Source organism: Nicrophorus vespilloides, unplaced genomic scaffold (genome assembly GCF_001412225.1).
Source record: "Nicrophorus vespilloides isolate i.1.1-1 unplaced genomic scaffold, Nicve_v1.0, whole genome shotgun sequence".
Lineage (NCBI taxonomy): Eukaryota > Metazoa > Arthropoda > Insecta > Coleoptera > Silphidae > Nicrophorus > Nicrophorus vespilloides.
In genome coordinates, this window is record NW_017098933.1 from 1 (window position 1) to 11,847 (window position 11,847).

Consider the following 11,847-nt stretch of genomic DNA (forward strand, 5'->3'; position numbering starts at 1 on the left):
GTCGGTTGATCTAACACTGTGCGCAATATGTAACAACTTTATGAAAATTTCAATATTTTTCCCACAATTCTTATAAATTGCTTCAATATCATTAAAAAAATGTATAAGAAAAATTTAAACGTTTAAAGGTTATAATTGACGTAAGATATTTGATGTTTCTCTCAGTCCATAGGCGTCCTGAACGTGTTAATCATTGTTTAATTGGTTGCAAACACTTGCAACATTAATCAAGTTCGTAACATGTTAATTGTTTAACAGTTGAAGTAATCCAATAATAATATTTGCTATAGAAGCAAATCCATTTAACCTCAACATTACTAAAATAGATATTGTTTTCTTTCTGCCAACATTTCATGATAATAAGTCTTTTAAAAAATTCTGAAGGTGAAGGCATTAATTTAACCTTCACATTGTTTACAAATAACAGTTAAAATTTACTAGTTTTTAATACGATTGATAAATCTAATTTGACAGTTATGAAATTGTTACTATAGCAACAAAACTATGTTGTTACAGTTTGTATACGAATCTTACTTATCTTAGAGTTGATACATAAATCTTGGCCATTGCATTTAGAACAGTTTATTTCAATTATGCTGAATGTAATTGGGTTAATTATTCGACTATTCTCGAAATGCTGTAAATAAAAAATAAATAAATAAGAGATACTGGCATAAATCACTGGGAGTCGGTCGACCTTCTGGGTCACTGTTTTCAATTAGAATTTCAAGTTTCGTGTCTTCCGCCCACGCGAATTGGCTCCGATCCAATCGATGATTTACATTACGGTATCCATTGAATAATTGCGAGAAATATCGTTCCTCGTCGTATGTCATCGAGCGAGCTCTCTGTGGCTTCCATCCAAAATAAATCCTCGATGGTTTATTTATCTTGTGCATCCATCAACAGTCTCACCTCTTCTTCGTGATGGAATACCTGAACGGCGGCGATCTCATGTTCCACATCCAGCAGTCCGGAAGATTCCTGGAGCCGAGGGCGCGTTTCTACGCGGCGGAAATCGTTTCCGGTCTGAAGTTCCTCCACAGCAAAGGCATCGTCTACAGGTATTATCAAAAAAAATCATCATCATCATCAAATTACCAATCGATTATTTTAGGGATCTCAAATTGGACAACATCCTGTTGGACTTCGATGGACACGTCCGCATCGCAGATTTCGGAATGTGCAAACTGCAGATCTTCCTGGACAGGACGGCGGATACGTTCTGCGGGACACCGGATTACATGGCTCCTGAAGTAATTCGACACGTCTTTTAAACATTTTGTTACTTTTTCGAATCTTTTGCAGATCATCAAAGGTCAACACTACAACCAGAACGTGGATTGGTGGTCCTTCGGTGTTCTATTGTACGAGATGCTGATTGGACAGTCTCCTTTCAGCGGTTGCGACGAGGACGAACTCTTCTGGTCCATCTGCAACGAAAGGCCCGTCCTTCCACGTTTCTTAAGTCGAGAAGCTAACAACATCCTTACTCTGGTTAGTAAACAGTACAATATGTTCATTCAAATTGATATGTTCAGTTAAAAAAATGACATTATGTAATTTATGAATTTAAAATGTCAATTTGACGTACCTGTCAATTTGACTGATTAATGTTACATTGACTTTCAGCTGTTGGAGAAGGATGCGACGAAGCGACTTGGTAACAAATTCTGCTTGCAAGGCGATATTCAAGATCAACCCTTCTTTCATCCGGTCGACTGGGAGCTGCTGAATCTGCGGCAGCTGGAGCCACCGTTCCGTCCAAATTTGGTAAACATGAAGATTCTCGTGTAAAGTTAGACTAATCTTTAAACTATTGATCATCGTTTGCAGCAACATCCGCTCGATACTCAATACTTTGACAGAACCTTCACGGCGGAGAAGGCGAAACTCACGCCCATCAACCAGACCATCCTCCAGTCGATGGACCAGACGCAGTTCCAAGGCTTCAGCTACACGAATCCGAACGCCACCGATAGATAGGATTAGCTGAAAAGAGAAGATTGCATTCTTCTTTTGTTTATTGTTTTTTTTTTTTATTGTACTATTTACCAACACTACTATTAGAATTAACGTTTGTTGATGGTAAAAAGAGAAGTGGAGAAAGCTTTAATCTTAATGTTTCTTGTACCTTTGAATTTGTCTAAGTCTAATTTATATTTATACATAAACATTATATAACAATGTATAGTGCGCATCTTGTAAGTTAGGTCCCGAGAGGCTATATGAAGTAAGGCAAAAAAAAAGAAGTTAAATAACGGTGAAAAGTATTTATTCGTGTTTGTAACATTTGTACGTTGTATTTTTATTCATCACTTCACAATTACGTTTCGTTTCTTATTATTATTATTACTATATTTTATTTGTTTATTTTTGCATTTCGTCCCACGTGAAGAAGAAAAAACTAATGAAGATTCAATTCCATCGAGATTTGTACTTTGGAAAGATCCTAGGTTTAAGAGAAAGTTTTAGTCGTTGTTGTGGTACACATGATCACACACATAAATCAAATGAAAGTTGAGATTCAGGTCCTATTATTATTATTATTTTATTTTGTTGTTGTATTATGTTGTTAAGAGACGAACGACGTGCGCGCATCGTCTCAAAAAAATTGTACTCTATTGAATAAAATCGAATTTATTTAGTTAATTCGTGTACTCGATGCCGAACGGCGGAAGAATCACCTGGCCCGGGTTCATGGGTCGTACCTTCATCACCTTCTACAAAACAATGGATTTGACAGTGATCAAATGAATCCATGGTAACATCACGTAGGTTGTCAAGGTAACGATATGGACTTACCGGTTCTATGTTGACTTTATTGAAGTTCTTCCTTCGCTTCATCCTCTTGGCCACATCCAATCGTCCTTGATTTTTAGGTTTCTTGACGAAATACGGAACGAGACTCAGATCGTAATCCGTTTTCTTATTCAGCTCGGCTTCTTCCTCGATCTTCAACAGCTCATCTTTATTCCTGTAGAACATGCAGCAAGCTCTGATCGTGAAGTAGTAAAGAACCTCGACTCCAGACAATAGGCTGAATCCAAGAAATAACCCGGCGATACCACCGAAAGAAACTGTAATGAATTTCAAAAAATTGATACATCAAATTGACAATTCATCAAATTTAACCTAAAAGATCGACCCATCCGAAAAGCACCTCCCTTTTGTACCTGACCATTGGCCAGGACACGAATTCTGTTTCTAAAGATGAAGTAAGTTCATCTGATCTGAAATTTATTATGAATTAAAAAAAAAATATAGGAACAAAAAATGTATACCCAAATTCGTTGAGTTTCTCCACTTCGTAAACGGTATTCGAGCAACCGAGGAAACATTTGCACTTATCCACGTCTCGGATTTGCTTCAGGTGATCGGAAATGCAACCTAATTCCATCAAAGTGCATTGTCTGTAGTTGATATCAGAAGTGTAGAAGTGAGGTACACAACCACAAAGCCTAAAGCATTATTTTTTAATCCGAATATTGTTATATGATCAAAAATCTTTACTTTATCGCAGTATCCATTCTGCATTGTTTGGTGCACGCCGAATAAGTGTACAAGTTATCGATCTTGAGTTTAAGTTCGTGCTCGAAAACGCAGTGCCTTTGCTTTATGCTCAACTGTTTTGCATCTTCTGTCGTATACGTCTGCTTCACAGAAAACATAATTTTGTCCACCCTGTAGTCCCAAATGTGCTGCGGTTTCGATTCGATTCCAGGAATCTCATCCGAATTGTGAATATAGATCTAAAAACACAATCCGATTAGAAACTCAATTTTACAGTTGGTACAATTCAATTGTATAAGTTCCATTTATCCACCGTGATGGCGCCACTTAATACGTATGACTTATGCAACACGCCAACACCTTATCATCAAACTCTTAATATAATTTATAGAACTATACCGAATAGTTGTAGAGTGGATCTACATCTGCTACGGACATCTTCAAAGACCATTTGCTGTCCGTTTCCTTGATATACTTCATCTCGAATGGCGGATTTTCATCATCAGACCTTAAACGTCAAACTGTCATTCACGCAAAACTTTTTACTATAACTTTTTAATCCAAATACCAAGGAGATTTCAGTTCGTAGTGACGCGAATTGAAGGAATAGCAGTATCCGGATTCGGTGAAAACCGGAAAAAAGTTTTCGCAGCAGTTGTACGATCTCGATTTGAACATGCATTCCGTCAGTATATCGTCACAAGGATTCATCAACTGTCAACAAAACAATAACTGTCAAATTTGATTGAAACGCCATCTATGCGAATACTGTAAACTAAAATTTAAGTTACTTTGAAGACAAAAGCTTTAAGATTCACATCTTCAGCTAAATAATGGCTTTCGGTGTAATCCTTGAAACTGTTGATGGTTGTGTACGATAATTGCGTGAGCTTCACGATGAAATCTTTCAATTTCTCTTTATCATCGACATCTTTCATATCGCTGAAAAATTATTCATTATTTTGTAATACAATTAATAAAAAGTTGGTGTTTTTTTTGGAAAACCTTTGGATGAAATCGTCGATGATGCTTTCGTTGCTAGGGACGCTTTGACAGATGGTAACCGCTGGAAACGGCACGTCCCAGGTGTGAAAGTCTGTATCCAAACCTGTGATCGTCGGATTCGTTTGGAACTTCTCCCAAAGACTAATGATGATGACTACAGTCGCCGTAGCACCGATTCCGACGCACATGAACCACAGAAACCTACAAACAATTAGAGGAAAACAATTTTTTTTTACAAAATTTACAAGAAAAATCACTTTTCAATCAGAGGTCTTCCAGTTTCCGCAATGTATCTAACTCCATGCAGAGTGCTTTGTTCGAAGAAGATGCGACCTTGGTGCTCCCAACTCGTCTTCAGCAGTTTATAATTGCTGGTGGATTTTCTAACTTTAGCGCTTTTTCGTTGTTGCATCTTGCGAAGTGATCCGCGTCGTTGTACATTCGTCATCGACGTTTTGTATGATACGATCTCAGATTGCTTTCAATAGAGCTTTGATAAAATACATCCATTGTTCAATCGTCGCGTCTATTATGTAACTTTTATCCATTCCATATTTTTTTTCTTCTACTTTTATCGATCAGTATTAAATTGCAGCGGAATTGTTCGATATTCTACGAATAAAATGTTTATGGTGCGACCTAATAAACAGTAATAAATTCATAACATCTCTAATTAGTCGATTGAGGAAACATTATGAAAGTAAATCTGGGAAGGCTATGAAAAATGACATAAAATCACTCGTTTTTTGTTTAATGAAATTTAATGGAAGGTCTTGAAAAACAAAAACGAAAACCATTAAACAGTTATTTTATAAACGTCATATTTATTTACTAGAAATTATATAATTGTATATAACACATTTTCTATTGTTATATAAAAACTGATTATCTATTCATAACTAGTTTAGTTTTCTAATTAGTTTTTTTAAAATTGTAAATCGTTAATCGAAATCTAGTGAATTTGGTTGCATAATTGACATTGCATTGTTTGGCCTTCTATATAAAATTACTAATGAAAATAAATGGGAGGTCTTGAAAAACAAAAAACTAAAACAATCAAACTGTTATTTTCTAATTGTGAATGTCAGTGGTGTTGATAAATTACTGCTACTAATTACAACGATTTAATTACTGAAAATTCACTTTTAAATAAGTTTTAAAGTGTTTAATTTGTCTAATTAATGTTTTCTTCGTTGGTGAAATACGCGTTTGAAAATTATGTAAGTTTTATTTATTTACTTATAATTCATATTTTTTTTATATATATTTCATTATTAAATTATAGAAATATTAGTTCTATAATTAAAAATAAGGTTAATTTACGTATTAATTAGGTTTCAATGTATTTTTAATCGATTGGAAAATTTTAGTAACTTTGGTTGCATACACTATGTGAGGTATGTATGAAATTGCATTGTTTTTGCCATCTATTGCTTAACTGTTTTATAATAGTTGTTTAATTAATTCAAATAGTTATGCAACTTATATATACCTATAATTCGTCATTTCAAGCTAAACTATCTTTTTTTTTTACAAAAGAAGTAAACCAATTTGTTTTATATATTTTATTAAAATTTTATTGGTCGGAGTTTGAAATTAATTTGTAAATTCTATTCCAAACGGTGGTAGAATATTGATGATCATCACAGATCCATCTGTGTTCGCATTTGTAACCTGAAACACGTTTATTTAATTAGTAAACAATTAGTAACTTAACGATATTAATTACATGTAAATCTTGTAAGTTTTTAATTTTCTGCCGTTTTTTGCTTCTTTCCTCTGATTTGAAAGACATGCAGTAGACTCTGATTGTGAAATAGTAGATGAACTCTATAGCCGAAACCAAACTGAATCCCGTATAAAGACCGGCAACTCCGCCGCACGCCACTGGAGAACAGATCAAACTTGCAGATTGATTTACACCGATCTCGTTAATAATAATACTACAATTGGTGTTAAGTTATCAAAAGGAAATTATTATTTTTGTAAGATTTATGAATGGTAGAGTATCATGCATTATATCTGAAGAGCACGAGTGCGTTAATGTTGCCGATGAATGGTTTACGGTGAGGGTGCGAAGAGATTTACTACCTAAGAGGTCGCTCCATCCGAAGATGATTTCCCTTTTGTACCTGACCGAGGGCCAAGAGAGGAATTCCACCTCGAATCCAACAACAGTTTCGAAAGGACTAAAAGAGAAGTAATAAACATTTATTATTTGTTGTATTTCGGTTATTTACGAGTATTCGTTGTGTTTTTCAACTTCGTAAACGGTATTGGAGCAACCCAACATGCAACCGCAACCCTTCGGATCGACGATGGCCTTGATGTTTTCGATTATGCAACTCAATTGCTTTAAATTGCAATGCACGTATTGTTTGTCGCCGTTTTCCGGGTAAAAATGAGGTATGCAACTGCACAAACTTGAAGAATTATAATAATCGTATTAACTGTGAATAATTGATGTTTTTATGTTTGTTTTTATACTCTAAGGCCGCGTCCATCCTGCATTCCTGCATGCAAGCCGTGTACGTGTAAAGCATCGAACTCTTCAGGACGATTTCATCGTGGAAGACGCAATTCCTCTGGCGAATGCTGAGCTGTCGAGCCATTGCCTCAGTGTACGTGCTTTTTGGTGAGAAGATTATGCTATCCACGCGAGAATCCCAGACGTGCTGAGGCTTCAAATCAATCCCGACTGGTTCTTCGTAATCATGGATGAAAACCTTTAACATATAGAGCTTAGTAAGTTGCCTTTAGTTATAATAAGACGTTAACTGAGATCTTCATGCGCGGATCCACTCTTGCCAGAGTGATCTTCATGTTCCATTTGGAGTCGGTCAATCGAATGTCTTCTGGTTTGAAGAATTTCAAAGTGTAGGATCTGTGTAAAGATTGGGTGATTTAGAGTGGTTTTACGTAATTAATTGATGCATACAAAGGTATGTCTGTGTCGAAGTAGGGAGAGTTGAAGGTGAAGCAGTAGCCAACTTCCGTGAAAACCGGATTAAATATGTCGCAGCAATTGAATATTTCCGCTTTAAACTCGCATTCGGCGAGCAACGCGTAACAAGGACTCAGTAACTGAAAAATCAATGAAATTTAGGTTACGAAGTTAATTTTGCTATAATTACTTGATAAGACAAAGTTTTCAAATTTGTGTTGTCTTGTAAAAGTCCGGAATTGGTTTTGATTTCCTTCAAAGTTTTGTAGGAGAAATGCGTTAAATTGACGAGAAGTTTTTTTGTCTCGTGAATCCTCTTGGTATTATTCATGTTTCTGCAACAAATTGGTATTAATTCTATTGGATTATTAAGAAAATGAACAGACTTTTGGATGAATTCATCTATTATCCGTTGATTGCTGGGATCGTGTTCGCACAGTGTGAGTGCGGGAAAGGTCACGTCCCAGGTGTTGAAGTCCGTATCTAATCCAGTTATCGTCGCTTTCGTCTGGAACTTCTCCCATAGGGCCAATACGACGAACATCGTGATCCCAAAAGCAAATGCGACGCACAGGAACCACATAAATCTATTCCGAAACGAAATCCGTTAGGTTTATCGATAAACAATAGAATTAAATGCACCGACGGGAATGAACTGACCTCTCGTAAATCGGCCTTCGTCGATCCGCGATAAATTTAGCTCCGTGCAGGGTGGTCTCCTTCAGAAACATCCTCAGTCTTTCCATTGTTATTCCGCACTTTTTACTGTTTTCACCACTTTTTTCAACATCTAGTTATGTGATCGCGTTTCACATTATTCTCTGCCCTGTTAATTTATTAATTGAACAAAGATTGGAATCTACGTACATTTTTCCGTTGTTTATGTTAAGTTGATTTGATTTTAATAATATATTGCATAATAGAAAAACAACACGTAATAATTGCACGATATTTAGAAACTATGGTCAAAATATTTCAAAGATTTCAAAGTTTTGTTTGTATCTTATAGTTGCTATGATACCAGTGATACCAGTTGTTGGGGATGCCATTTGGTTGCTAGGAAAATTATACCAGTTATGAATGACAGGTTTATGAGTGGCAGGTATTATTTGTCTCCAATTTATTTGTGTTTCATTTAGTGCTCGAATTTCAAAATAGTTTCGAAGGAATGTACAAAATCTAATAGCCTTGACACAACACCTCCCATTTTTTATATAAGTTTAACACAAAATGTAATTGTCATGTTTCGATTTAGATTTGAAAGCATTTCTGTGACATTTGTATTAATAATATATTGCATAATAGAATAACAACACATAATAATTGCTCGATATTTAGAAACTATAGTCAAAAGATTTGAAAGTTTTGTTTGTATCTTATAGTTGCTACGATACCAGTGATAATTGTTAGGGATGCCATTTGGTTGCTAGGAAAATTATACCGGTTATGAATGACGTCTTAAGGTTACTATGTACTAGGGTTTGTTGTTAAGGACGCGATACCAGTTACTAAGGACGCGCTTACAGATTCGCATATCTAACCTAGGCTAATTTAAATCTAACTGTAATCTAAAGATACAAGAGTTAATTACTACCAATTTACCTTGACACAACACCTCCCATCTTCGATATAACACCTCCCATCTTCGATATAAAGCATTTAGATTTGAAAGCATTTCTGTGACATTTGTATTAATAATATATTGCATAATAGAACAACAACACATAATAATTGCACGATATTTAGAAACTATAGTCAAAATATTTCAAAGATTTCAAAGTTTTGTTTGTATCTTATAGTTGCTACGATACCAGTGATAATTGTTAGGGATGCCATTAGGTTGCTAGGAAAATTATACCAGTTATGAATGACGTATTGAGGTTACTATGTATTAGGGTTTGTTGTTAACGACGCGATACCAGTTACTAAGTACGCGCTTACAAATACACATATCTAACCTAGGCTAATCAAAACCTAACTGTAATCTAAAGATACAAAAGTTAATTACTACATCAATTGCAGAATCAACAATTGGCAGTTACAATTTAGACTTGCCCGCCCCAACGGATTTTTCGGAAATCGACTGTCTTGAGAAGCAGGCATTATTTGTCTCCAATTTATTTGTGTTTCATTTAGTACTCGAAATTCGAAATAGTTTCGAACGAATGTACAAAATCTAATAGCCTTGACACAATACCTCCCATCTTCGATATAAGTTTAACACAAAATGTAATTGTCATGTTTCGATTTAGATTTGAAAGCATTTTTGTGACATTTGTATTAATAATATATTGCATAATAGAACAACAACACACAATAATTGCACGATATTTAGAAACTATAATCAAAATATTTCAAAGATTTCGAAGTTTTGTTTGTATCTTATAGTTGCTACGATACCAGTGATAATTGTTAGGGATGCCATTTGGTTGCTAGGAAAATTATACCAGTTATGAATGACGTCTTAAGGTTACTATGGACTAGGGTTTGTTGTTAAGGACGCGATACCAGTTACTAAGGACGCGCTTACAGGTTCGTATATCTAACCTAGGCTTTAAATCTAACTGTAATCTAAAGATAAAAAAGTTAATTACTACCAATTTACCTTGACACAACACCTCCCATCTTCGATATAAATTTAACACAAAATGTAATTGTCATATTTCGATTTAGATTTGAAAGCATTTCTGTGACATTTGTATTAATAATATATTGCATATTAGAACAACAACACACAATAATTGCACGATATTTAGAAACTATAGTCAAAATATTTCAAAGATTTCAAAGTTTTGTTTGTATCTTATAGTTGCTACGATACCAGTGATAATTGTTAGGGATGCCATTTGGTTGCTAGGAAAATTATACCAGTTATGAATGACGTATTGAGGTTACTATGTACTAGGGTTTGTTGTTAAGGACACGATACCAATTACTAAGGACGCGTTTACAGATTCGCATATATAACCTAGGCTAATCTAAATCTAACTGTAATATAAAGATACAAAAGTTAATTACTACCAATTTACCTTGACACAACACCTCCCATCTTCGATATAAATTTAACACAAAATGTAATTGTCATGTTTCGATTTAGATTTGAAAGCATTTATGTAACATTTGTATTAATAATATATTGCATAATAGAACAACAACACACAATAATTGCACGATATTTAGAAACTATAGTCAAAATATTTCATAGATTTCAAAGGTTTGTTTATATCTTATAGTTGCTACGATACCAGTGATAATTGTTAGGGATGCCATTTGGTTGCTAGGAAAATTACAGCGGTTATGAATGACGTCTTAAGGTTACTATGTACTAGGGTTTGTTGTTAAGGACGCGATACCAGTTACTAAGGACGCGCTTACAGATTCGTATATCTAACCTAGGTTAATCTAAACTCTAATCTAAAGATACAAAAGTTAATTACCACCAATTTACCAACTAGTATTACTAGTTACATCAATTGCAGAATCAACAGCAGTTACAATTTAGACTCGCCTTCGTTTTGTATATAGTCTCAAAGCAGTTGTTCAGCTGCTCTTGTACAACCGCCCGCCCCAGCGGATTTTTCGGAAATCGACTGTCTTGTTTATGAGTGGCAGGCATTATGTGTCTTCCAATTTACTTGTGTTTCAAAATCTAATAGCCTTGACACAACACCTCCCATATTCGATATAAATTTAACACAAAATGTAATTGTCATGTTTCGATTTAGATTTGAAAGCATTTCTGTGATATTTGTATTAATAATATATTGCATAATAGAACAACAACACATAATAATTGCACGATATTTACAAAACTATAGTCAAAACATTTCAAAGATTTGAAAGTTTTGTTTGTATCTTATAATTGCTACGATACCAGTGATAATTGTTAGGTTGCTAGGAAAATTATACCAGTAATGAATGACGTATTGAGGTTACTATGTACTAGGGTTTGTTGTTAAGGATGCGATACCAGTTACTAAGGACGCGCTTACAGATTCGCATATCTAACCTAGGCTTATCTAAATGTAACTCTAATCTAAAGATACAAAAGTTAATTACCACCAATTTATCAACTACTATTACTAGTTACATCAATTGGAGAATGAAAATGATGATATAAAGACTCGTACAGTACGTAGGTGTATATATATACACAGACACCGGATGAATCATCCGGAACGGCGATGCACCGAATCTATAAATAAATAGAGCGCGCGTTCACCAAAAAAACTTGTGTGTTTGCTAATAATAAGCAACAAAACGCAGATTCGTTCCGATGATGATGTTTCAATGGAATATCCGCGTCTATAAATACATTTCTGAATTCGATATTTCTAAATTTAAATGATGCGTGTAAAATGCAACAAACGTCATGTTTTTCGCGC

The 11,847-nt window shown here is 34.8% G+C and overlaps 3 protein-coding genes across 4 annotated transcripts; 1 reads left to right on the forward strand and 2 right to left on the reverse strand.

The window, feature by feature from the left end:
* Nucleotides 1-885: 885 nt before the first annotated feature.
* Nucleotides 886-2,253, forward strand: LOC108563619 (putative protein kinase C delta type homolog; the record flags this gene model as incomplete). Its single annotated transcript, XM_017922351.1, has 5 exons — nucleotides 886-1,064; nucleotides 1,118-1,256; nucleotides 1,309-1,497; nucleotides 1,633-1,773; nucleotides 1,837-2,253. Coding segments are annotated over 5 exons (798 nt in total), but the record flags the coding sequence as incomplete, so codon positions are not given.
* Nucleotides 2,254-2,531: 278 nt separating this feature from the next.
* On the reverse strand, nucleotides 2,532-4,930 carry LOC108563620 (sodium channel protein Nach-like). The gene is made up of 9 exons (XM_017922352.1): nucleotides 4,776-4,930; nucleotides 4,513-4,719; nucleotides 4,305-4,455; nucleotides 4,082-4,227; nucleotides 3,913-4,021; nucleotides 3,514-3,752; nucleotides 3,285-3,461; nucleotides 3,136-3,233; nucleotides 2,532-3,080 (listed from the first exon to the last, which is right to left on the reverse strand). The coding sequence occupies exons 1-9, from the start codon at nucleotides 4,928-4,930 to the stop codon at nucleotides 2,641-2,643; spliced, it is 1,722 nt and encodes a 573-aa protein (XP_017777841.1). The 3' UTR covers nucleotides 2,532-2,640.
* Nucleotides 4,931-6,106: 1,176 nt separating this feature from the next.
* LOC108563621 (sodium channel protein Nach-like) lies at nucleotides 6,107-11,563 on the reverse strand. 2 transcript variants are annotated; one of them, XM_017922354.1, is made up of 11 exons: nucleotides 11,522-11,563; nucleotides 8,123-8,288; nucleotides 7,849-8,049; nucleotides 7,653-7,797; nucleotides 7,457-7,602; nucleotides 7,297-7,402; nucleotides 7,006-7,244; nucleotides 6,759-6,941; nucleotides 6,610-6,707; nucleotides 6,248-6,405; nucleotides 6,107-6,192 (listed from the first exon to the last, which is right to left on the reverse strand). In XM_017922354.1, the coding sequence occupies exons 2-11, from the start codon at nucleotides 8,206-8,208 to the stop codon at nucleotides 6,115-6,117; spliced, it is 1,440 nt and encodes a 479-aa protein (XP_017777843.1). In that variant the 5' UTR covers nucleotides 8,209-8,288; nucleotides 11,522-11,563; the 3' UTR covers nucleotides 6,107-6,114. The 2 variants fall into 2 exon arrangements, with proteins under 2 accessions (XP_017777843.1, XP_017777842.1); XM_017922353.1 differs by lacking the exon at nucleotides 11,522-11,563 and having other exon boundaries at nucleotides 8,123-8,402.
* Nucleotides 11,564-11,847: the final 284 nt, after the last annotated feature.